This window comes from Trichechus manatus, unplaced genomic scaffold, assembly GCF_000243295.1.
Source record: "Trichechus manatus latirostris isolate Lorelei unplaced genomic scaffold, TriManLat1.0 scaffold00021, whole genome shotgun sequence".
Lineage (NCBI taxonomy): Eukaryota > Metazoa > Chordata > Mammalia > Sirenia > Trichechidae > Trichechus > Trichechus manatus.
The window spans coordinates 18,004,833-18,032,269 of NW_004443957.1; the positions used below are offsets into that span (position 1 = coordinate 18,004,833).

Genomic DNA, 27,437 nt, shown 5'->3' on the forward strand with positions numbered 1-27,437 from the left:
AATCACACCTGCAAAGTCCTTTTTTGTTATCTAAGGTAACATAGTCACAGGTTTTGGCGATTAGGACATGGACGTCTTTTGGGGAGCCATTATTCAACATATGACAAAAGGAAGCCAATATGTATAACTGAGCTATTGCTAATTGCACTGCTAAAGGAGCAAGGTGGGCAAACCCCACCTTTATCACTAACTGCGTGGTAAGGATCACCATGAATCCGATTCTCGTCTGGAAGTGGACCCAGGCTCAAAAAATTCATGGAGACTGTTACCTATACTTACAGTTACCTATCTATTATAACTAGAAAGGATACAAGCAAAGAGACGCATCAGACAAGGTCTGGGAGAGTTCTCCGCATGAGGTTTCCATTTTCCCCAGGAACGTGCCACACCCTTTCCCATACATGGATGTTTTCACTAATCCAGGAAACCCCAAAAAGAAAGTCATTGGGACCTTGAGGAATATGCATGACTGGAGCCTTGATACATATGCATGACAATGAATATGTATGATAGAAATGGAATGTGTAGCAATTGCCTCTATGAACAACTGCCTCCTTTGCCATGAGACCAGAAGAACTGGATGGTACCCAGCTACCATTACTGACCATTTTGATCAAAAATTCTACAGCAGAATCTTGATGGAAAGGGGTATACAACGGAATTTCAAATTCCCATGGAATTCAGACTTTCTGGAGCCCTGGAGGCTGCATGAATCCCTGAAAATATTGCCCTAAAATAATCTTTAAACCTTAAACCAAAAATATCCACTGAAGTCTTCTTAAAACCAAACAATAGTTTAGCATAACTAGTAAAGCATGTCTGCCTTGAGCATTATGCTCTTTTACGATCTATCTATATGGGATCAAATTAACAACAGCGACTTGAAATACTAGATAGGAGCCTTAGCAGGCAATGAGTTTACGCTAATGGGGAAGGAACGACTCAGAAAAGGAAGGTGAGAATGGTCGCACAACTCAAGGAATGTAATCAATGTCACTGACTTGTAGAAACTTAAATTGGTGTATGTTTTTGCTGTGCGTATTCTTAACAACAACAACAAAATAAAATAAATTATTTTTTAAAATGTATGATTGACTCCATCATGCCCCCTCTCTTTCTGAGGACTCATTTACACATGTTTAAGTGTTGCTTGGCTATTTTAGAAAACAAAGGGGCACCTTGATTCCTGGAGAATTCCAAGGGCTATTTTCAGAAACCCGAGACAAAAGGCCAAACCGAGTTCTTTGTCCCACGGTAGTTCTATAGCTCAGTTTGGGATTCTGCCCAAGGTCATAGTAGCTGAGATGCAAGCTCAAGTTCAACCCCAGCTCAAGCCTGACCTGCCTCACCGCCATGCCTCCATTTGTCTCTGCCATCGGCCTCTACTTCCTCTTTCCTGTCTGGGCCTGTTCCCCAGCTCCCTGAACAAGCTTTAACTGATGTTTTCCAACTTGTTATAGCTCCTGATGATGACATAGCCACAGCTTGATCCTGGGGATTTTCCCATTGATAATTACACAAGGCAAGTGGCTGCCCCTCAGAATCTGAAGTTTTCTTCTTGCCTGCCTTTATTCAGCAAACATTTTTTTGAGCTTATTGTGCTGTGTGCTGGAGCAGCAGGAAAGACAAATGTAAGCTAAAAATTACAGAATAATCTAAGGTGATAAATGCGACATCAAATGTATGGACTATAGCACTGTAGGAAGCCGGAGCAGAGTTTCAAACCCTGGGAACTTTGCATGAATCTTTCTCACTGATGCTTGGGCAAAATCTAAGGTCAAGGGAAGAAGCAAAGGCAGCAAACTTGAGCTCCTGCGGGACCAGGCATTATTAATCTTTGTATTTCCTGTGCCTTGCAAATAACTGTGCTCCATAAATCTTTAAAAGTTGGGAAAAGAGTCAAGGCAAGCACAACAAAAGGAACAAGCTGTATTTGAGACCAACAAAGGGTTGAAATTTACCGTGGAAGGCGGCAATGCTTTCATATTGTTTCTCTGTTGTATCTAGCAACCGGTGACACTCAATATTTTCCCTGTTCTTATTGGAAGGGGGCCCTGGGTGTTGCTCAGTTGCTGAATTACCCGAGAGTGGGTAGAGTGTGGATTCTCGGAAGGACCTACAGGGGCCTGTCAGTTGGTTAAAAGAATCCGGAAAGAAAGGGATTTTAGGAAGACTGATGATGCTCCTGTTACCTCTCATACCTCTCATCATCGTATTGATGGTGAATCACAGCGATGCTCGTGAGTATCCCAAGTCCTCTTTGCTCCTAACTGGAAAGCTGAGGCAGCCTAGGAGGAACAGCGTTTCTTCCTGAAACTTGTGGTGAAATAATGAAGAAGCCAGGGGCAGAAAAGTGTATATATTTAGCTCAGGACTTGTAGGAGCGGTGAACTAGACGAACAGTTTTCTAGTTCATGTCTGTAGGATTTTGATGTCATTCATCTTCTGAGGGGGTGGAAACCATTCTGGGACCCTCCTGAGTAACCTCACTTTTCCTCTGAGCATCGCTCTGGCTTTCTGCTTATATCCTTTCTTTCACTTTTCCTTCTCCTTTTGTCTAGCTTAATGAGTCTCACAGGGTTATGGTCAGGGTTTCAGGGGCATTGAACAGGGGAACAGATCCGTTGTTCAGGTTTTTTTTATCCATTTCCTCCTCACCACCAGCCCTAACGTAACGAAAGATCCAAGAAAGATAAAACCATAGCTCTGGATTTATTTACGGGATGTAAGAAATACAATGAAGTAGAAAGAGAAACTTTTCATTGTTTAAGGGGCCCACATCACTGGGGAGACAAATCCCTTCTGTTGGCCTGAATACATGAGAAGGTCCATAGGCTGTGAGCACCAGGCTTCTGTGCCCTAAGTAACTGCTCTCCCAGCTGGGGCTGGCACTCCCAAGAGGATTGTCTGGCAGTGTTTGGAGCCCTGGTGGCACAGTGGTTGAGAGCTTGGCTGCTAACCAAAGATCGGCAGTTTGAATCCACCAGCTGCTCCTTGGAAACCCTATGGGGCAATTCTTCTCTGTCCTGTAGGGTCACTATGAGTTGGAATCGACTCAACAGCAACAGGTTTGGTATTTTTGTTGTTGTTGTTCAAAAGTCAGACTGGGCCACCACCATTGGTGATGACTTGTGAACATGACAGGAAGGAGCTCCTCCAAATAATTCATGTATTAATTCCACAAATATTGATTGATGGCCTACTATGTGCTGAGCACTTTTGCGGATATGACAGTAAACAAGACAGACATAGTCCCTGCTTCTATTGAAATGTAATCCAGAAAGTCCCACCATTCAAATCAAAAATGCGAAAGATTGGAGGTGAAAGTAACAGACAGATGATGGAAAGAAGGAGGGAGGAGGGAAGTAAAGGATGATATTCTCCTTTCGAGAAGTGAAAAAGCTTATACATTGCCTGCATATGATCCTCAAAGAATTCCAGTATTATGACAACAATAGTCCCTAAACATATTCTCTCATGTGATGGTCTCAATAACATTTTGTGGTAGGCTAAGAAAATATCCCCATTTAAGATGAGGAAACCTAGGTCTAGAGAGATTGACAAAGCTCATGTAATAGTGTCTGAAGTAGAACCCAGGTGTTCTGGCCCTCGATCCATGGCTTTTCCACAGTATCACAGTGCCTCTGAATGTGGACGCTCGGCACTTTGATAATTGATGGAGTGAGAAATAAAATTAGTAAGTTATAAAGGGTAGGTTAAGGTGACTTTATGCTGGTTATTCTACTTTTGACTCCTTAGACTCATTCTCTGTCCTTCTGTGTCCTGCTCTGTGTCCTGGGAGGCTGACTGCTACAGAATGATCACCCAGGCTGTCTTACTGGCTGATCTGTTTGGGTTCAGCCAATGGAAGACACTGAGAGGAGAGAGGAGATCAGAGAGCAGGGAGGAAAGAGAGGTTGGGTATTTCTTGCTCCTTCTCCTCCTTCTGCAAAGTCTCTGGCAGTAGCTGTATTCCTTCACAATATAGCTTTCCCTGAATAGCCCCTTCTTCATATTCTAGCTCCCATTTGCTACTCCTATCTCTTCAAACCTGGAGGTGGTAACAGCTTCCCACAGTTGCTAGTCTCTTGGTGCATCATTATGTCTTGTTTATTCCCTTAACCTTGCCCATGTCTCTGCAAGGAGTCCCTTCACTGAGGTCTCTTTATGTAACTCATCTTGGGCAAAGGCTGTTTCCTGCCAGGACCCAGACTGAGAATTCCCAAGCTTTGAGAGATGTGAAAACAGACTTAGTCTACTTGATAGGGGTACTTAGTGCTTACTCCGAATAGGAGCTTCTGTGCTATTGCTAGACAGGAAATGCAGGGAGAAGATATCAGAATGTTTGGGGTCACAACTCCAGGAAATGTCAAGATAACACCAATATCACTTCTATTGTATCCTTTTCATCAACTCCATAGCCTATGGTTGACTGCTCTTTCCATCATGCTCTCATAGCCCCTATTCACAGTTCTATAATTTTCTATTTACAAAAATCTTCCCTCTGACACTTGGATCTCAAAGAAGGCAGAAGGAGACCTCCTCGCTTTTCTCTTCTTTATTTCCTCAGCACTACCTAGTGTACAGAGCCCTAGTGGCACAGTGGTTAAGAGCTATGGCTGCTAACCAAACGGTCTGCAGTTCGAGTCCACCAGCTGCTCCTTGGAAACCCTATGGGGCAGTTCTACTCTGTCCTATCGGCTCTCTATGAGTTGGAATTCACTTGATGGCAACAGGTTTGGTTTGGTTTGGACCTGGTGTACAATTGTTGTTGTTGTGTGCCGTGTGTTGTTGTGTACAATAGGCAGTTACACATAAGTGCTGAGTGGATTTATGTTCTAAAGTACTAATGCCTCTAAGAAATTGAAGGTTCTATAAGCCATAGAGAGCTTGGGCAGCAATGACGACAGCAAGTTTACAACTGTGGTTTACTGTAGTTAGAGAATTTGTATTTTTTTAAAAAAAAAAGGTGTCTCATGCCTTTACAACTCATTTTGTTCTTCATTTTAGCCTGTGTGAAACTAAACTGGTGATGTTGGTGGGTGTAATTGGGCAGGGGGCATGCACAGGATTTCTCTTGCCTAGCCATATGTGGTTTGTGTTTAATCTTGAAATAACCAAGGTCAATCTCTTGCTATTATTCAGAATTTTATGGATGAATCAGTCTGCTAAATCAATCTGCTGTATCAATCTGCTTCGTGAATGGTGGAGTCCTTCGCAGACAAGGACCGATGGTGGCTAAGCTCTCTAAGATGCAAACTTGGCTAGTGTTAAAAGGTAGATTTGCAGATTATCTGCTTAGAAATGACCTTGAGTTCAAAGAGTTAACATGAGAAATATGGGCACTTGCTATAAACTTTATTAGCCCTGACAACGACTTTAGTCTGTTTCCATGGAGCTGTCTCCAGGGTAGATGTGGTAGAAATCTCTCCAAGACAATGTTTCACTCCCCTAAGACCTTTACTTGGTTGACATTGAATGCATTTAAATTCAAGAATTTTTAACTAATTGGTAGATTTTTTCTGACTAGTTGGAATGTCTATCTATTCTCACTTAAAATCCATTGACTGCATTCCTTATACCCTGGAGAATTGCCAAGAACTGGAGAGAAGGGGCCTAGGTTAAAGATCAGACACATGACTGTTCAAACACTTTTATTTTATAAAATCCAAATTAGACAGATGACAAAGGGCATTCTTTCTGACATCTGAATTTATATTTATTATGGAAAACCTTTCAGGAGCATACATATAAAGCCAACATTTTGTTACAATGTCAATTAATCATTCAAAAAAATAAAATTCATGAAATTGGGATTATTCTGGGAAATAGGAGTGATATGGTCATCATTGTGTAGGGAGTCTACTTAGAAAAAAATCCACTGGAAATCATTCATTCATTCTCCAAGGCCCTAACTGGCCCTTCAGTAGTCTCCTTACTATTCTTCAAACACACCAAGCATGTACCCTCCTCAGACTATTCTATCTGGAAAGTTCTTTTGGTATAGCTCACTTCCTCACCTTATTCACATCTCTACTCAAACACCACTTTCTCAGAGAGGCCTTTCCTGGTCTCCCTATATAAACATGCAGCCCTCTTCACACTCCCTTTCTCTGCTTTATTTTTCTTCATAAATTTTCTTACCACCTGACCTTGTGTTATATATTTATTTATTATTGTTAATCTCCCTTTAGAAATTAGCTCAGAGGGCTGGGACTTTGATTTATTCATTGCTGTATCCCTAGCAGCTAGGGCTGTGCCACCTGGAAATTCAGAAAAGAATAAGACCTATACAAAAGGAGACATTGGTAACCTTCCAAAGAATAGCCTCAAAAAAGTAGCTGAGACGTCGGACTGTCTATTCAACGCTTTTAGGCCCTCAATAAGTTCCTGTTGTTAAAAGGGGATAGGGGACCTAATGGTTTTTACTGCATGTAGGCTATCTACATACCGCACGGTTGAAACGTGCCCAGAGGTCCTTTTAACTAAAAATATCATCATCTCCTCATTCCCACAATGCCTGGAATTCCAAAGAATGGTTCCCAGGAATCATAATCATTTGAACCATATTAAAGCATTGGGCTACTAGGGAGGACCAACAAATAATGCGGATTTCATTAACCTGGTTATCCAATCAGGGCCCACTGCTACTTGTAAGAAGGTCTGGAGCCTGGGCCCCCCAGGACTGGGAAACTGGGGACAATGAGTCATCCTTGACAATGATGATCCAAGGGCCGGGAGTCTGGAACTGAGCCTGGGCAGAGGAAGAGCCACCACACTAGGGCAGGTTGGGTAGTCTAAGGCTGGCAGGCTTCCCATCTGAGAGATCAGAGTGTGATTCCTGGCTCCTCCACTGATGAATTCTAAGGATGATTCTGGGCAATTAATCTCTCTCCACCTACTTTTTGTCTGTGAAATAGGGATTATAACATCAAAGGGTTATTGTGAGGAGTAAATGAAAACCATGCTTATCAAGGGCTTAGCGTGGTACCTTGGAGTTAACCAAACAGTTAACGCACTCAGCTGCTAACTGACAGGTTGGAGGACCAAGGCCACCCAGAAGTGCCTTGGAAGAAAACCCTGGCAATCTACTTCCAAAAAATCAGCCTTGAAACCCTTATGGAGTATAGTTCTACTCTGACACATATGGGGTTTCCAGGAGTCAGAATTGACTCGATGACAACTGGGTAGCATGGTACCTAGCACATGGTAAGAAACCAAAAATCCGTTGCTGCTGAGTTGATTCCAACTCATAGCGACCCTGCAGGACAGGGTAGAACTGCCCCCATAGCTTTTCCAAGGAGTGGCTGGTGGATTTGAACTGCCAGCCTTTTGGTGAGCAGCCAAACGCTTAACCACCTCACCACCAGGGCTCCTAACACATGGTAGTGCTCAATAAATAAATGCAGATCTCGTGGTTGTGATAAGATGCTACTGCCCTTCATGGCTCATCCAAAGGCCCAACTGATCTGCCACCTTCTCCTTGGCGTTTCTGGATCCTTTCATATGAGCAGGCTCTCTCTCCTCTGAGCTGCCTGAGCACTCCATGGGTGCTTTATATGTGGCACTTATTGCTTGCTGCCATGTGCTATTGCATCATATTTATTTATGTTACATTATGCTGTAGTTCCCCTATAATACTGTATGTTCCTGGAGGAAAGAACTGGTGGTATCTGATTTGTTTTTCTCTTCCTGACATTGCCTCACAATTCCGTGTATGTGGTAGATACTCAGTAAATGTAAGTTGCCCTGATGGATAAGTGACTAAAAATACTTTACCAATTCTTTTTTTTAAATTGTGCTTTAAGTGAAAGTTTACAGCTCAAGTTAGTTTCTTATACAAACATTTATACACACATTGTTATGTGACCCTAGTTGTTCTCTCTATACTGTGACAGCACACTCCTCCTTTCTGTCCCAGATTTCCCATGTCCATTCAGCCAGCTCCTGTCCCTTTTTGCCTTCTCGTCTCGCCTCCGGACTGGAGCTGCCCATTTAGTCTTGAACTAAGAAGCAAACTCTTCACGAATATCATTTTAAGTCTTATAGTTCAGTCTAATCTTTATCTGAAGAGTTGGCTTTGAGAATGGTTTTAGTTCTGGGTTAGCAGACAGTCCAGGGTCCGTGTCTTCCGGAGTCCCTCCAATCTCTGTCAGATCATTGATTCTGGTCTTTTTACTAGAATTTGAGTTCTGCACCCCACTTTTCTCCTGGTCCATCAGGGACTCTCTGTTGTATTCCCTGTCAGGGCAGTCACTGGTGGTAAGCGGGCACCATCTAGTTCTTCTAGTCTCAGGCTGATGGAGTCTCTGGTTTATGTGGCCCTTTCTGTTTCTTGGGCTAATATTTTCCTTGTGTCTTTGGTGTTCTTCATTCTCCTTTGCTCCAGGTGGGTTGGGAACAATTGCTACATCTTAGATGGTCGCTCGCTAGCTTTTAAGACCCCAGACGCCACTCACCAAAGTGGGATGCAGAACATTTTCATAATAAACTGTTATGCCAATTGACCTAGATGCCCATGGTCCCCAGACCCCAGCCTCTGCTACTCTGTCCCTTGAAGTGTTTGGTTGTATTCAGGAAACTTCTTAGCTTTTGGTTTAGTCCAGTTGTGGTGACTTCCCCTATATTGTGTGTTATCCTTCCTTTCACCTAAGGTAATTCTTATCTACTACCTAGTTAGAGAATACCCCTCTCCCACCCTCACTTTACCAATTATTATTATTTATTTTATTGTGCTTTAGGTGAAAGTTTACAGCTCAAGTTAGTTTCTCATTCAAAAATTTATACACATATTGTTTTGTGACATCGGTTCCAATCCCCAAAATGCAACAGCAATCTCCCCCTTTCCATTCCAGGTTCCTGTGTCCATTCATCCAATTTTCTTGCCCCTTCCTGCCTTCTTGTCTTGACCCTGGGCAGGAGTTGCCCATTTGGTCTCATGTGTTTGATTGATCTAAGGAGCGCATTCCTCAAGTGTGTTATTGTTTGTTTTATAGTCTTTGGCTGAAAAGTGGGCTTCGGGAGTGGTTTCAGTCCTGAGTTAGCAGGATGTCTGGGGGACATAATCTTGGGGGTTCTCCTAGTCTCTGTAAGACCAGGAAGTCTGGTCTTTTTTTGTGAATTTGCGTTTTGATTTACATTTTTCTCCTGCACCGTCCAGGACCCTCTATTGTGATCCCTGTCAGAGCAGTCAGTGGTGGTAGCTGGGTGCCATCTAGTTCTTCTGGGCTCAGGCTGGTGGAGGCTGTGGTTCGTGTGGTCTTTTAGCCCTTTGGGCTAATATTTTCCTTGTGCCTTTGGTTTTCTTCATTCTCCTTTGCTCTGGACAGAATGGGACCAATAGATATATATCTTAGATGGCCGCTGAAAAGCTTTTAAGACCCCAGACGCTGATCACCAAAGTAGGATGTAGAACGTTTTCTTTATGAACTATGTTGTGCCAGCTGACCTAGATGTCCCCCGAGACTGTGGTCCCCAGCCCTCAGCCTCAGCAAGTTGGTCCCTCAAGGTGTTTGGATGTGTCTAGGAAACTTCTATGACTTTGCCTTGGTCAAGTTGTGCTGGCTTCCCCTATATTGTGTGTTGTCTTTCCCTTCACCAAAGTTAACACATGTCTACTATCTAGTTAGTGATTTGCCCTCCCCATCCCTCCCCATCTTTGTTACCATCAAAGAATTTTTTTTCTATGTGTAAACCTTTTCTTGGGTTTTTATAACAGTGGTCTCGTACAGTATTTGCCCTTTTGTGATTGATTGATTTCATTCAGCATAATGCCCTTCAAATTCATCCATGTTGTGAGATATTTTACCGATTCATCATTGTTCTTTATTGTTGAGTAGTTTTCCATTCTGTGTATGTACCATAATTTGTTTATCTATTCATCGGTTGATGGACACTTAGGTTGTTTCCATCTTTTTGCTGTTGTGAATAGTGCTGCAATCAACATGGATATGCATATGTCTATTCATGTGATGGTTCATTTTCTCTAGGATATGTTCCTAGGAGTGGGATTGCTGGATCATATGGTATTTCTATTTCTAGCTTTTTAAGGAGGTGCCATATCCTTTTCCATAGTGATTGTACCATTTTACATTCCCACCAGCAGAGCATGAGAGTTCCAATCTCCCCGAAACCTCTCCAACATTTATTATTTTCTGTTTTTTGGGTTTTTTTTTAATTAGTGCCAATATCGTCGGGGTATCTCACTGTAGTTTTGATTTGCATTTCTCTAATGGAGCCCTGGTGGCGCAGTGGTTAAGAGCTCAGCTGCTAACCAAAAGGTCAGCAGTTGAAATCCACGAGTTGCTCCTTGGAAACTCTATTGGGCAATTCTACTCTGTCCTGTGGGGTTGCTATGGGTCGGAATCGACTCGATGGCAACAGGTTTGGGTTTTTTTTGAATGGCTTTACCAATTATTTTATAAGTCAGTAACTTTCACAGCCCTTTATAAAAATGGCCCAATTGATATAATCTAAGCTTAAAGGGAACATCATCGAGAAATAAAGTAGCCACTGCACCTGGTCTAAGAGCTATTTGGTTGTGTTGTTCAGGCTCTCCAGCAAGGTCACTAAGGGACAGGGCAGCAAATGCCCTGAGAGAAGCAGCTCGGCTGGCCTGGACAGAAGACCAAATTGTAAGTTGTAGATTTCAGTTCATTAAGTGAGGTGAGCCTGATAATCTGTTCATGGAAAGGGAGAGAGAAACCTAAATTCATAATTATTGGAGCAAGTATTGGAAGATTAGATTGAATCACATGAAATAGACATTTTTATAGGTCACAAATGGTCACTTATCAGCCTTTTCAAGTGATTCAGCCTAAATAGTGATACTAGAAACCTGATCATTGGCAACATATTGTGGTAGGATATAAATGATTACAAGGTCTCAGGTGCTGTGAAGGAGCCCTGGTGGTACAATGGTTATAGTGCTTCGCTGCTAACCGAAAGGCTAATGATTCGAACTCACCAGCTGCTCCGTGGCAGAAAAGACCTGGTGATCTGCTCCCTTAAAGATTAAACCCTATGGGGCAGTTCTGTTCTGTCCTGTGGGGTCACTGTGAGTTGGAATCAACTCGATGGCATGAAACAACAACAACAAGGTGCCATGAGGGTGATGAGTACCATGGTCTTGTCCCCATCTTTCCTGTTCAAGTTGCTGATTTAACTTCCGTCATCCAATATACCATCACAGCTGAGGTAGTATTTGGGAAGTCCAACTAAGGAATTAACATGGTTTGTACCTGTGGAAGTGCCAGATGGGTAACTGGGCCCATGGCAAAAGAAGAGAAGACTGTGATGTCCTGGAGCAGAGCCACGCCATGGCTGTACAAGGGATAGGCGGAGAGATGACGGGCAGATGGAGTCCAGCCTGTAGGGGCAGAGCAGCTTTTGCAGTCAGGGCTGGCTGGTGGAGAACAACTGCTCTGAGACCAGGAATTAGACTGAAGTCGAGGTTGGAGAAAATGACATTACACTACACTTGGATAGCATTGTCAGTAGACCATATTTCTCTCTATCCACTCTTATAAACTCTGGATAATGCAGACTTTTATGAAGTTCTATTTTTATAAGAAAGCAAAATTACATGAATTATAAATATTATGTTTGGAGGTGACACCGGTGATACCCAGAATAAATCTCCCCATTGGGCAGTAATGCCCCAAGTTGTTAATACTCTTTTTGCTTGCTGGCCTCTACCAAGAATATAAACTCAGAGGTCATAAAAGGAGCCCCCTAGATTCCAAGGGAAGTTCCTTACCAATCCAGCTTAGCTCAGTAACACAGCATCTTTTTTCTTCTTTCTACTCATTCCATCCTTTGGCTGGAATCTGCTTTCTGTGAGGTTTTCACCCATGAATAACTGTGGGAGCTGTTCCTACTTATTCCTTTTCCCTTCACTCCCTCTGTTCCAGCCACAGGCTGTTAGAACATGCCAGATGTGTTCTTTCATTAGGTCTTTTGTGTTGTTCCCTCTGCCTGGACAGCTGTCCCAGATATCTGCAGGGCCCCTCATCCCTGCAGGCACTTGTTCAGAAGTCACCTTCTCAAGAGGCCTTCCCTAACCACTCCTTTAAAATTGTGCTGCCGGTTCTTCTTTTCGGCTGACTTTTTAGTTATTTATTATATGCATTTATTTACGTACTGATTATACACATTATTTAATATATACCGTATAAGATAATCAACCAGTTGCCATCAAGTTGATTCTGACTCCTGATGACCCTATGTGTGTCAGACTAGAACTGCATTCCGTAGGGTTTGCAATGGCTGATTTTTCGGAAGCAAATTGCCAGGCCTTTCTTCCAAGGCACCTCTGGATGGACTCAAACCTTCAACCTTTTGGTTAGCAGCTGAGTATGTTAACTGTTTGCACCACCCAGGGACTCCATATATAAGCTAAACCAAAACCAAACCCATTGCCATCGAGTTGATTCCGACTCATACTGACCCTACAGGACAGAGTAGAACTGCCCCATTGGGTTTCTAAGGAGCGGCTGGTGGATTCAAACTGCCGACCTTTTAGTTAGCAGCTGAACTCTTAACCACCGTGCCACCAGGGCTCCATAATTATATATTATTATATATAGGAGTTCCTGGCTGGCACAATGAGTTGGAATTGACTTGATGGCAGCAGGTTTGGTTTTGGTTTTTTTGGGGTGGTACAGATGATTAACACACCAGCTGCTAATCGAACTACTCTCGTACACATGGGATTGCCATGAGTTGGAATCAACTTCACGGCAATTGGTTTTATATATATATATAAAAAACATATGCATGTATATAAGTGTGCCTGTTTGTATTTAGGAAACCCTGGTGGCGTAGTGGTTAAGTGCTACAGCTGCTAACCAAAAGATTGGCAGTTCGGATCCACCAGGCACTCCTTGGAAACTCTATGGGGTAGCTTTACTCTGTCCTTTAGGGTCACTGTAAGTCGGAATCGACTCAATGGCAATGGGTAATGGGTTTGTCTGTATGTAATAATTATATACATATTTTTGTCTGCCTTCTGTCCCTCCCTTCAATAGAGTGTAAGCTCCCTAAGGTCAGATATTTTCATCCGTTTTGTTTGTTGTGTACCTAAGGCCTTAAACAGTGACTGGCATGGAGAAGGCACTCACATATTTGTTGAATATATGAATGGATTTTAAGAAACTGTGAAAATGAATGTTGCATATCTGCAGAGTAGCCACAAAACCTTTCCAGATGTTGAGAAATAAAACTATTTGAAAATTGGTTGCAGATTCAAGCATACATACCTTTTGCAAACTCCAGGTTAGATGTCAGTTAGATTTCAGTTCTGCTCCCCATGTATCTGCCTTTTCTTTTAAATAAAAAAATATTTTTAAGGTCTAAGTTCCAGCTTAAATAAATTCATATTCATTCCAGTATATTTTATTATTTCAAAGCAGAGAAATAAAGGGTTTCACCAACAACTTAATTCATCAAATATTTATGAAGTTCTGATCTTCTTCCATCTAGAAACCCTGTTGCTGTTGTTAGGTGCCATCGAGTCGGTTCCGACTCATAGCGACCCTGTGTACAACAGAATGAAACACTGCTCGGTCCTGCGCCATCCTCACAATCATTGTTATGCTTGAGCCCATTGTTGCAGCCACTGTGTCAATCCGTCTCTTTGAAGATCTTTCTCTTTTTCATTGATCCTCTACTTTACCAAGCATGATGTCCGTCTCCAGGGACTGATCCCTCCTGATAGCATGTCCAAAATATGTAAGACGTAGTCTCGCCATCTTTGCTTCTAAGGAGCATTCTGGTTGTGCTTTTTCCAGTACAGATTAGTTCCTTCTTTTGGCAGTCCTCGGTATATTTGATATTCTTCGCCAACACCACAATTCAAAGGTGTCAATTCTTCTTCTTATTCATCGTCCAGCTTTCGCATGCGTATGAGGCAATTGAAAACACCATGGCTTGGGTCAGGCGCACCTTAGTCTTCAAGGTGACATCTTTGCTTTTTAACACTTCAAAGAGGTCTTTTACAGCAGCTTTGCCCAATGCAATGTGTCATTTGATTTCTTGACTGCTGCTTCTATGGATGTTGATTGTGCATCCAGGTAAAGTGAAATCCTTGACAACGTCAATCTTTATTTATTGTGACGCTGCTTATTGGTCCACTTGTGAGGACTTTTGTTTTCTTTATGTTAAGGTGTAATCCATACTGAAGGCTGTGGTCTTTGATCACATAAACCTTACTTAACTGGTATTTTCCAAACTCACATTCTCTTGAGACTTCATCACAGTAAAGCCAAGAACCCTGCACAAATGAAGGAAAGGACATGTGGCCCAATCACAAACTTGCCCACCTTCAAAAGGACCCACCTTGGCTTAAATGACAACTTTCCAGAACCTATCCCTTTTTCCCCAACTAACATCCTCAAAGTTCTTAAAAATGGAGACCACTATCTTTCTCAGATCAAAGTCCTTGGTATCTCCTCTTGAATGCTGGGCTTCCTTGCTGCAGCAATTTGGTTTACTCCTAAATAAAATTTTTATTAAAATTTAAAAAAAAAAATTTTTTTGTTTTAAATGAAGTTCCTACTCTGTGTAAAACTCCCGGTAATAGGCCTTGCAGGAAATACAGAGGAAAAAAGCTAAGTCCCAGTTCTTAAGTGCCTTAAGAGCGAGAAGAGGGTAGGTGATAAGGAAAGATAAATAGAATAGAAGGCAGAATATAACTATTGCTTTTGGGACAGAACTAGTGCTTCTACCTCAATCCCTGGATCTCGTTTTCATAAGAATCAGCACTTTTGTGAAGGAGACTCTCATAACCAACCTCAGAGACTTCTGTTGCATTGCCTCCCAACCCCGGCCCCATCCCCACAGGGAAGGGAAAAAAACAAGTTGCCATGGAATGGATTCCAACTCACTGTTACCCCATGTGTGTCAGAGTAAACTGTGCTTCATAGGGTTTACAATGGCTGATTTTTTGGAAGTAGATTGCCAGGCCTTTCTTCCAAGGTGCCTCTGGGTGAACTTGAACCCCAAGTTTTTGGTTAGCAACCAAGCACGTTTACCATTTACACCACCCAGGAACTCCAAGGGAGGGGAAAACCCGTTGAAATCGAGTAGATTCTGACTCATAGCGACCCAAAGGGACAGAGTAGAACCGCCCCATAGAGTTTCCAAGGCTGAAATCTTTACAGAATGGAGCCTTGGTGGCGCAGTGGTTAACAGCAACAGCAAGCTACAGCGGCTAACCGAAAGGTCGGCAGTTCAAATTCACCAGCTGCTCCTTGGAAACCCTATGGGGCAGTTCTACTCTGTCCTATAGGGTCGCTATTGAGTTGGAATCAACTTGATGGCAATGGTTTAATCTGTAAAGGCAATGGTTTAATCTTTACAGAAGCAGACTGCCACAGGGATCAGCTGGTGGATCCCAACCACTTGACCTTTAGGTTAGCAGCCAAGGGCTTTAACCACTGTGCCCCCAGGGCTCCCTAAGGGAAAGGAAAAAGCCTACCAAAAGCAAACCTATTGCCTTGAGTGGATTCTGACTCATAGTGACTCTATAGGTCAGAATAGAACTGCCCCATAGGGTTTCCAAGGAGCGGCTGGTGGATTCAAACTGCCGACCTTTTGGTTAGCAGCCAAGCTCTTAACCACTGCACCACCAGGGCTCCAAGGGAAGGAAAAGGGGGGAGGTAAAAGGTCAAAGCAATACAGCCCCAGCGTGGGGAAGCCCTGCCTCCATCTCCCTCAGTGTTGCAGCCGACAAGCAGGGTAGAGACCTCCAGGGAAAGGGAGCACATGGGACTGGGGCCCCTTCTCAGAACGCTGCCAAACTCCCCTCACCCAGCTCGAGAAGCAGGAAGGGAGGGTCGCTTACACTGGTTTTACAGAACTGGTACAATCAGTTAGAAGGGGCCCCAGGAGGCCTGGTTCACTCTCAGGATTCCTGTCTCCCCTAGCAGTTAAGATAAGAGTGCTTTGGCCTTGGGATGGTCGGTTCTAAAAGGCAGCCTTTTTGTTCTTATTATTCGTTGTTATGGAGTCTGTTGCAAATCATGGCTGCCCCATATGTGCAGAGTAGATCTGCTACATAGGATTTTCAAGGCCGGGACCTTTTGGAAGCAGATAACCAGGCTTATCTTCCGCGGCACCTCTGGGTAGGTTAGAACCACCAACTTTTGGGCACTTAACTGTTTGCGCCACCCAGGCAGTCCGAAAGGCAGTCTAAATGTTATGAATTCTTTCATAAACAGTTTTAAAGAAAAGAAAAAATACAGTCTTGCTTGCACAAAAGCTAACTGTCATGGATTGAATTGTGTCCCCCAAAAGCGTCTCTCAACTTGGCTGGGTAATGATTCCCAGTATTGTATGATTGTGTACCATTTTGTAACCTGATGTGATTTCCTTATGTGTTGTAAATTCAATCACTATGATCTAATAAGATGGATTAGTGGCAGTTATACTGATGAGGTATACAAGATTGGATAGTGTCTTAAGCCAATCTCTTTTGAGATATAAAAGACAGAAGTGAGCAGAGACACATGGGAACCACATAACACCAAGAAAACAGTGCCAGGAGCAGAGCGCATCCTTTCGACTTGAAGTTCCTGTGCTGAGATGCTCCCAGACCAAAGGAAGACTGATGCATCACAACGACCTTCGTCCAGAGCCGACAGAGAGAGAAAGCCTTCTCCTGGAGCTGACGCCCTGAATTTGGACTTGTAACCTACTGGACTATGAGAGAATAATCTTCTCTTTGTTAAAGCCATCCACTTGTGGTATTTCTGTTAGAGCGGCACTAGATGACTAAGACACTAACCCACTCGTTTTGTGAGCTAATTATTTTTTAAATTTTGATTTTTTTCTGAAGTATATATTTACAAATGAAGAGGAAGGAGTGAGTGTCGTTTCTTTTCTGGAGAACAGAATCTAAGGTTCTCCACAGTGACAAGGGCCAGATCAGAAGATCCAAGTGCCAGAGGAGTTCAAAAGGGGGACAACAGCATTGGGTTGGGTCATCTGGAAGGACTTTGGGGAAGTGGCATCTAGTACAGCCCTTTGATACAGGCAAGAGAGGCCTGGGACATGGCCCTACACCTTAGAGGGCTGCCTCTGGCCTTCCTCTATCTGTTTGTGTCCCCACAGAGCAAGGAGCCCACGAAGCCAAGGGACTGTGCTCCTCTGAGCCTGTGCTCCTCCACTCTAGACCACAGTCCAGATACCTGGGAACCTGGAGATCGCTGCCTAGATGACTCAAGGCTGCTTGGGCTTGCACAGTGTGACCCTAATACTCCACAACATGTTTTTCTCCTTTTCAAAATGGGTGATTGAGAGCTTGACATAACTAACACCATGATGAACCCAAAAGTTTTTTCTGCCTGCCTTCTCCTTTCCACATACTTTTGTTAATGACTTTGTTTTGTTCTGTCCGGCCACCTGTGACTTACGACCCCCCCACATGAAGATTAGAGCCTAGATGTCTGGCATGTATATCTTTAGCCTGATAAGGAGATGTCCAGCATGTATCTCTTTAGTCTGATAAAGAGTCTCTTGTAATTATCTTGTAATGAATAACTCATCCGGCCATGCCATCTGCGGGCTACATGCCAAAAGATGCTTCTAACCCTTGTAACAGCCATATATAAGCTCTAATGTAAAATTGGAAACCCTGGTGGCATAGTGGTTAAGAGCTACAGCTGCTGAACAAAAGGTTGGCAGTTCAAATCAACCAGGCACCCTTTGGAAACTCAGTGGGGCAGTTCTACTCTGTCCTGTAGGGTCACTATGAGTCGGAATCAACTCGATGGCAATGAATTTGGTTTTTAATGTAAAATTGCCTTTTGGGACTGCATAAAGACAGCCTGCGTTGCCGCCGGACTCCCCATTGGTGTCACCTCCTAAATAAAACTTTTTCTCTCTTTCTAACTTGGAGTATGTTTCATTGGCTCACCTGCTCCAGGGCACGGACCTTAACTGGGCAACAACAGGCCTCTTCCTTTGGTCCATCTTCCTGTCAAATAAAAAGCAAATACCAATTTTGACAGGGAGGAGCTTTATTCGGAAAGAAAAAAGGGAAAAGGGATTACTGCAGTAGTAGGGGAGGGGGACTACTACAATAAGGAGACCATTCCCACCATAAGATCTGCCAGTGTCTCAAAGAGTTAGGGAAAAAGCATTTTCTTTTATAGAGATGAGAGTAAAGGGTAGAAAAAACCCAGGTGTGGGGGGCTGGGATGAGTGGGTGACATCAACAGATAGTAAATCAGAATGTTTTCTGCTGAGGTCAGCTTATTCTCTGGTGGGGTGGTGGTGGTCGGGGGGTGCTTAAAGAGGGGAGTATGTTGGCTAAGGCTGAGGGTTGGCCAAAGTTGAAGGACTTGGGGAAAAGAGAGAAGCTTCACCAAAGTTGGGTTAACAAGCATTTTGTTTCTGATTGATCAGTGGGAACAAGCAGTTCAGTTAATCATTTATGAGGCAAAGAATGGGGATTTGGAGGGTCTATGTGCTAGCCCTATCACTACACTCATCACACTGCTTTGAAACTGCCTGGCCTGTCTCTACCAAGACCGTGAGTTCAGTTAGATGAGCTGAGGGAAATTCAATGTAGGAGTGGCAGAGAGGGTCAAACAATTTGGTTTCATTTTAGTTTGCTTTTTTTTTGGTGAAAATATACACAGCAAAACATACATCCATTCAACAATTTCTACATGTACGGTGACACTGGTTACATTCTTCACATGTGTCACCATTCTCACTGTCTCTTCCCAAATTATTTGACCACCATTAAATTTAGGCCCCTTTGCCCCCTAAACTTATGTATGCTTTAGAGTTACTGTTTTCAACTTGATCTCAGGTAGACAATTCTTTAAAAGAGCACAATGCTCAAGGCCAACATTCCTTACTAACTGAGCTAAGCTGTTGTTTGGTTTAAAGATGACTTTAGGAGATAGTCTTGGTTCAAGGCTTAAAGATTACTCAGGGCAATAGATTCGCGTGTTCCTCCAGTCTCAAGTGGTTCTAGGAAGGCTAGATTCTGTTAAGAAGTTGAAATTTTGTTCCATGTATTCCCCTTTTGGATCAGGATCCATCTGTCGAATCCTTGATCAAAACATTCAGTAATAGCTGGGCACCTTAGTTTATACTTTTAACCTCTTGTGTTCGTCACAATCCTTAAAAGTGATATTCAGCCAGAGGACAAATAGGAAAAGAATTAAGAAAATGGTTGATGGAGGTGGTTTGGCATCATAGGAAATACACTGTGCTTTAAAAGCTTTTTCCCCCCTCAGGAGGCCTGAGTCCTTATGCTAGTTCTCATCTGACTGGTCTGGTGTGTCTGTACACATGTGCATGTCTGTGTGCGTGTGGGGGTACGTGCGCACATGTGCATAGAGGTTGGGGGTAGGAGGAGTTGATTGATCCACCCAGAACCTTCTTTGGTAAACTAACCTGTACCTGTTGCCGTCATCGATTCTGACTCATAGTGACCCTATAGGACAGAGTAGAACTGCCCCATAGGATTTCCAAGGCTGTAAATCTTTACAGAAGCAGGCTGCCACACCTTTCTCCCTCCAAGTGGCTGGTGGGTTTGAACCTTTCGGTTAGCAGCTGAGCTCTTAACCACTGTGCCAACAAGACTCCTTTGGTAAAATAGGGGGTTGGGCTATCAGGGGTTTCAAGCCCTCAGAGGTTCTGAACCCTCCCTTAGGGACAGCTCTCCCAGCGGGAGCCCACTGCAGCCCTTCTCCCACAGACCTGAGCAGCATTCTTTTCTGTGCTTTACTTACAAGATTATCTGGAAAATTTCATCCTCAACAAGGCTTCCAACCCTGAAGGAAAAAAGCTCAAAGTGGGCTAGCACTGTAAAGCACTTTCTGGGTCCTAATTCTTGGGGTTCTGTCATTCTGTAAGAGGAAAACAGCAGCTGGGGCCTGTGGGTTGTGGATGCAGCTGAACACGGAGCCCTGATGTGATTCCTTGGAATGCAGTTTATGGATTTTAGTCCTCTGTGACTCTAAATATCTTCCTTCTTCTTTCTTTGCCTCCCTCCCAGGGACTCACTCTCTGAGATATTTTCGCCTCGGTGTTTCGGACCCTGGCCCTGGGATCCCTGAATTCATTTCAGTTGGTTACATGGACTCTCACCCTATCACCACATATGACAGTGTCACTCGGCGGAAAGAGAGCCGGGCCCCATGGATGGTGGAGAACCTTCCTCCTGATCACTGGGAGAGGCACACCCAACTGCTGAGGGGCTGGCAGCAGATGTTCCTGACGGAGCTGAAGAACCTGCAGAGTCACTACAATCACTCAGGTGGTAAATGCAACAGAGATGAGTGCTTTCCCTCATGAGCCCTCCAGGGAGGGCCCTGGGCTGACAGCCAATGTGAGCAGTAGTCGCTGAGTTCTGCTGTCTGTGGCTTTTGGCAAAGCCTGGAACACCTGGGTTGTTTGAGTTCAGTGCCTGCCATCTGCCCTGTGTAGCTTCTGAATTGTCTATGTCTTCCCCAGGAGCCCTTGTCGCATCCCTATTCAGGCTTACTATGTTAACTTCCCCAGGTTATTTCTGGCTCCTGCAGAGCTCTCCCTCCCCCATGGCACTCATGTTGTTGTTAGGTGCTGTTGAGTGGATTCTGCCTCATAGTGACCCTATAGGACAGAGTAGAACTGCCCCCATGGGCTGTAGTGTTTATGGAACCAGATTGCCAGGTGGAGCTGCTGGGTGGGTTTGAACCGCCAACTTTTCAGCTACTCATTCAGAGTAGCCACCTGGAGGCACAACAATGCCATGACAGGCTTGTGAGGTGATGTGTTCTGGGGCAGAAGAGCCTCCATGCCCCGTCTTACTACCTTTCCCACCTCCTGTATCCCTGTGTAACCCTTTTCCTGGCCTGTTGCAGGGTTTCACACTTTCCAGAGAATGATTGGCTGTGAGTTGCTGGAGGATGGCAGCACCACAGGATTTCTTCAATATGCGTATGATGGACAGGATTTCATCATCTTCCAAAAAGACACTCTCTCCTGGATAGCCGTAGATAGTGTGGCTCAAATCACCAAGCGGGCATGGGAGGCCAACCGGCATGAGTTACAATATCAAAAAAATTGGCTGGAAACAGAATGTATTGCCTGGTTAAAGAGATACCTGGAGTATGGGAAAGATACCCTACAAAGGACAGGTAAACAGAAGAGAGAACACTTTCCCCGCCACCCCCAACACCCTTGGCTTTATTCATAACTTCCTCTAATCTAGATTATATTCACTGTATCCTAAACTCCATCTCTTTTATTGGACTAACATGATCCATGACTCCCTGTGAAAACTTTCACTAGTTGCTTTTGGTCAATATTGTGACAAGAGTCAGCAATTCCTCTTGTCTTGACAGAGAGGAGTACCTCCAATGACATCTCCTTTTGGGAATATCCAGTAAGGCAGATCATTCCATCTCCTGCCAATGACAAGTTGGGAAATACTTTGGGAAGTGGAACAGTTCTTACAAGTTGTTTTGTAACTAAGGGCTCACACAATACCAGGATGACTGAAAATCTGGACTTACAGGGACTACAGAGGATCTTAGCTTTACTAAAGGATTTGTAATAAGATTCCTTTCAATAAAGCGCTCCTCTTACACATTTACCGTATGATTCAGTTGGTCAACTTTTAGTTAAATACAGGATGTCTCAGCTGTCTAGTGCTGCTATAACAGAAATACCAACTGGAAGCCAGGAGGCAAGGGAGCCCTTGAGGTGCAATCTGACAAGTACAGCCTCCTGGGGCACAAAAGGCCCAGAAGGGCAGAGACTAGACCTGAGGGTGGCCATGCGAGAATAGCCACTATACACACTGTAGGTTATATTTGGCTGGGAAGATTAAGATTGCTAACTCAACAGAAGCACATGTTGGAATGAAGTTGGGATAATTTTCCAAAATATGTGTGTGTATGGTGGTGGTGGTGGACTTGCTGTTCTCAGAAAAAGTGGGACTTATAGATGTTGGGCCAACAAAACAATAATCCTGAGTAAAATAATAAATAGGTGTGATAATGCCTACCTCACAGAAATTAATGTGACACAGTGTATTTGAAGGCACTTTGTAAAACTATAAAGCTCCATTCACACACAAAATTTTATGATTGTTCCCAGACAAGAAGCCCCTGACAGCTTAGGTTCTGGTTAAAATCTATGGCCACTTGGTGTTGTACAGAACTGTCTTAGTTATTTAGTGCCGCTATAGCTGAAATACAAGGGGATGGCTTTAACAAGCAAAAGTTTATTCTCTCACAGTTTAGAAGGCTGGAAGTCCGAATTCAGGGCGCCAACTCTACGGGAAGGAAGGCTTTCTCTCTCTGTCGGCTCTGTGGGAAGGTCCTTGTTATCAGTCTTCCCCTGGTCTAGGAGCGTATGAGCACAGGAACCCGGGGTCCAAAGGACACACTCCACTCCCGGCTCTGCTTTCTTGGTGGTAGGAGGACTTTTCTCTTCTCTGCTGGATTCTCTGACTCAAGATACAATCTAATCCTGTAGTCCTGACTCATTAACATAACTGCCTCTAATCCCTGCCTCATTAACATCATAGAGTTATAATTCACAACACACAGGAAAATCACAGCAGATGGCAAAATGGTGTACAGCAACACAATACCGGGAATCATGGCCTAGCCAAGTTGACACATATTTTGGGGGGACACAATTCAGTCCATAACAAGGACCCTTAATAGCCGAGACATTTTAGCCTTAAGTTAGGCAGATATGAAGAGGGGTTGTATGAGTCTCTAGTTCTTGATCTTGATGAGCTGTCAAAACTTTGACTGCAAATAAAGGAACCCCCTAGTTGCTCAGCCTGCTGCTCTTGGTGAATCCAGCACTGGAGAGAATGTAGGGAAACTGGGACAAATTTGCTATGAATTGGGATTTGAGGGTTAAAACTAATCCTGTTGATTCTCTCTGGGTGTGAAGGGCCTTTCAGAGAAACAGGGGGAACCTAGGTAACTGTAAAGCGTGGGAAGTCTGACTTCAATGTATCTGCTCCCCCTGTCAAACCTCTCCGTCTGCCATCAGTCCTAATGGAGCCTCAACTCTTCAGTCAAAACTTACTCTCAGAAAAGGACCTGGAATCAATTTCTTACAAATACTGTCAGAAATCATAACCTCTCCCGGGGGCATTTATATTTTATTTTTAATGTTGAAATGAAAGTCTTTTCTGTTACTAAGTTTCATGCCTCAGAGAAAAAACCAAGGAAAGTATTGTTGAGATGGATACTTCTTTCCAGGATCAGAAGTGGCTGATAGTGAGGAGGTGAGTCTTAGAAATGAGCAGGAAGCTGTTTCTCCAGATAGTGCTGTTGGGCTCTGCAGGGCTGACATTTGGATGTGACCCAATTTCAGCAGGAAGTGTGAAGGACAGCACCATCTGAGAAATTAATTGAGTAGTCAAGAGAAAGCAAGGTCATGAATGGACAATCCTTTGTTGTCACTGCTGGAGCCCCTCTATGATATGAATCCCTGTAGCCCCTTCAACGGCACGAGGACAGCATCATCTATTACATATGTTTGTGTCCAATGATAGCTACCAAAGTGTCAGCCCAAGTACACAAGGCAATTTGAAGCCAAAGCTGGCCTGAGGTGGCTGCACTGTTTATTTGCACTAAGCACAGACTTGGGAACTAGCAGTGCTGAGTTTGAATCTTTATCCTGTTGCTGAATTAATTATCAGAACAGTCACTTAAACATATAGCTCAGTTTTCCTTCTCTGTGACTCATAAAAGATGTTTCAAAGGTTAACAATAAACGATCCCAACATACTTTCCAAATACTCAGAGCTATAGGCTTTCCCTCCCCGCCCCACTTAGAGGACACAGCATAGCTGAACTCCACATTCTTCATTCGTAGGCACACAGCCCTAGTAGAAACTGAACAATAAATAGGTTTGTTGTTGATGAACCTGGGTTCTGGATCATTCTTAGTTTTAGATGTTCCTGCAGTGAAGAAAATTAATTGGGAAACCCAGTTCCCAAGTTCTAATATTGTATGCTCGGTACATAAGATACTTGTATTTAACTCTAGCTTCTTCTTTTTAGAGCCTCCACTGGTCAGAGTAAATCGCCAAGAAACTTCTCCAGGGATTACAACTCTCTTCTGCAGAGCTCATGGTTTTTACCCCCCAGAGATTTCCATGATCTGGATGAGAGATGGGGAAGAAATTATCCAAGAAATTGATTATGGAGACATTCTTCCCAGTGGGGATGGAACCTATCAGACATGGATATCAGTTGAGATGGATTCTCAGAGCAGCAATATTTACTCCTGTCACGTGCAGCATTGTGACCGCCACATGGTTCTTCAGGTCCCGGAAGGTAAGGACAGAGGTTGCGGCACTCTTTCAGGGAAGTGATATTGAGAAAAATGGGAAAGCAGGAAGCACTGCTGCCTGCCGAGGAAGGGAAGAATGGATCACTGCATTCACATAGCTGGCTTTAGAATGGGTGTTTTAAATCAGTGGTTCTCAGACTGTTTGGTCTCAGGGCTCCTTTATACTCTTAAAAATTATTGAGGATCCCAAAGAGCTTTTGTGTATGTGGGTTTTATATATGTGCGCGTGCATGTGTGTGTGTGTGTGTGTGTTGCTATTTATCATATCACAAATTTGAAAATGAGAAATTTTAAAACACGAGACAGAAGCACACATTCCATTAGTCATCAGAGTGATGACGTTATCACATCATAGAGCCTCTAGAAAACTCCTCTGTACACGCATGAGAGATTGAAATTTAAAAAAGCAAATCATGCCTTAGACCTCATGGATTCCCTGAAAGGGTCTCAGAGACCCCTTGGGGGTCTTTGGACCACACTTTGAAAACTGCTGTTTTAGGTTATTACCCCACCTAGGAGCTGTGAGACCACAGTAAGAAAAATAGCATTGGATTTTCTGATGGTCACAGGAACACAAGTCTCTGAAAGTTAACAAAGAAGGGAGAGGCGATTGTCTATTTTTCTTCATTTGCTTGGTTTTAGAATCGGAAACTATCCTTCTGGTGATGAAAGCCATCTCTGGGTCCATTGTCCTTGCCATCATCCTGGCTGGAATTGGCATCCTAGCCTGGAGAAGAAGGCCCCGAGGTGAGAGGCATGTGGAGGGAACATAGGGGGCTGAAGATAGCTCTTTCCTACAGCTCCGGAGAGTTTTATCTTCTGCAGCCTGCCGCTCTGAGCTTCACTTAGATACAGGCTGGCCCTTACTTTGAGAACACAGAAGGGACTGGGACATTTCTCCTACCATATAGGGAAATCACATCATGGAAAATTCTTGTAAAGAGAGTGGTTTGTGTTCTCCTAGAAGCTGGGTCAGGGAAGTCCAAACCATGTCCTTATTACGAATTACTACTGACTTCTGAGGAAATTTTGTCCTTTATTTCAAGACTTTAGCCATTTTTCTACTCCAATCATATGAGAGCCCTTTTCCTTCTAAATTCATTTTTCAACACATGAAATGTTTGAGTAAATACGTTTGGAATATGAGACTGAGGGTAAGGAAAAGGGGAAGGAGAAAAGGGAGCTATATAGGCTCATGATACCTTGGGGAAAAATTTAATTCATTCAATAAATATAAATATTAAATACCTACTATGTATAGGGTTGGCGTACTGGTGGCACAGTGGTTAAGAGCTCAGGCTGCTAACCAAAAAGTCAGCAGTTCGAATCCACCAGCCGCTCCTTGGAAACCCTATGGGGCAGCTCTGCTCTGTCCTATAGGGTCGCTATGAGTCGGAACTGACTTGACAGCAATGGGATGTTCTAGGCACTATACTGAATGCTGGGATATAGCAGTGGAAAAGACAGATAGGATCCCTGCTGTCAGAGTTTACCACCTAGCCTTATAAGGTTCTTTTCCCCCACTGGCTTTACTAGTTGCTTAAGTTGATGACAGCATAGTGTTGGTGAGACCTGATCATGGACTTGAGTGCACTATAGGCCAGGAGCTTGGCTTTGCTTCATACCCATAGACTCCAACCCCAATTCAGGGGATAATGTACCAAAGCATGTTATTAGATCAAAGTAAAACCAACCCCATTACTAGAAAATCAACTCAGAGACCTGGTGGGTCATTAATGTTTTACTTATAAATAAAGTACAGAACTAATCCCAATCCAATAAATAATAGATGCTGAAGCAAAAAACAACAACAACAACAACAACAACAATGCTACACCTCTTTCGAGCATTATAGACTGTGAGTTCCTGTTTTTTATCTTGTGGAGTTTGTGAATTTCAGTTAAAATTTGACACCTACTGAGAATCTTGACAAATCTTGACAATGTCAATGCCTGCTTCTCAGATTTTGCTCAACTATTGCATGCTTTATTTTTGAGCTATAAGGAAGCTTGCGCCAAAACGTCATATCTGACTAAAACCTCTTTTCCTTTCAGAGCAAGATGGAATCTTCTACCTTCCTACACCGAATCAATGATTGCAGATACCTCCTGTTATGGATTCAGTTGTGGCCCCCCCAAAATGTGTGTCATCTTGGCTAGTACATGATTCCCAGTATTGTGATTGTCTACCATTTTGTCATCTGATGTGACTGTCCTATGTATTGTAAGTCCTACCTCAATTACGTTAATGAGGCAGGACTCAATCTACAAGACTAGGTTGTGTCTAAAGTCAGTCTCTTTTGAGATACAAAAGAGAGAAGTGAGCAGAAGAGACATGGGAGACCTCATACCACCAAGAAAGCAGAGCTAGGAGTGCACATCCTTTGAACCGGGGTCCCTGTGCTGAGTAGCTCCTAGAGCAGGGTAAGATTGATGACAAGGACCTTCCTCCAGAGCTGACAGAGAAAGAAAGCCTTCCCCTGGAGCTGCCACCCTGAATTCGGACTTCTAGCCTCCTAGACTGTGAGAGAATAAATTTGTCTTTGTTAGAGCCATCCATTTGTGGTATTTCTGTTATAGCAGCACTAGATAACTAAGACACCTCCTTTCCAGTTCTCTTTCCTCTAGGAACCATGGTCTCCTTTATCCCCCATGGATTCAAGTCTAGTGCTTGAAGGTCTTGACTATGCCTACAGCAGACACGGGTAGTATAAGATTAAGAATTTGTGGCAGAAAGCTAGAAGCCACACAGTTTTCTTTCTTTCTTGGCTTCAAAAAGACTGTCAGCTTTTGGTCTCTTTTGATGGGCTCCTTTACCACATTTGGCTTTAAATATAGCTTGTCTCATGACACAGCAGTGCAGGCGGTTCACACAGTCACCTGCTACCCAAAAGGTGGGAGGTTCAAGTCCACCCAGAGGTGCCTTGGAAGAAAGCCCTTGCGATCTGCTTCCAAAAAATCAGCCATTGAAAACCCTATGGAGCACAGTTCTACTGGGACACGTATGGGGTCACCATGAGTCAGAGTTGACTCAACAGCAACTGATTTGGTTTTCATGACACAAAACTTCCCTACACTCTATTTGTCGATGATAGTTTGCAAATAGAT

The 27,437-nt window shown here is 43.5% G+C and overlaps 1 protein-coding gene across 5 annotated transcripts; it reads left to right on the forward strand.

Moving 5' to 3' along the window:
• The first annotated feature begins 1,983 nt into the window (after positions 1-1,983).
• On the forward strand, positions 1,984-26,686 carry LOC101355173 (major histocompatibility complex class I-related gene protein). Of its 5 annotated transcripts, none has more exons than XM_023728091.1 (7): positions 1,984-2,240; positions 20,018-20,281; positions 20,865-21,140; positions 24,039-24,314; positions 24,973-25,077; positions 26,120-26,188; positions 26,385-26,686. In XM_023728091.1, coding segments are annotated over exons 1-7 (1,056 nt in total). In that variant the 5' UTR covers positions 1,984-2,176; the 3' UTR covers positions 26,387-26,686. The 5 variants fall into 5 exon arrangements, with proteins under 5 accessions (XP_023583859.1, XP_023583860.1, XP_023583861.1 ...); XM_023728092.1 differs by having other exon boundaries at positions 20,018-20,278; XM_023728093.1 differs by lacking the exon at positions 26,120-26,188.
• Positions 26,687-27,437: the final 751 nt, after the last annotated feature.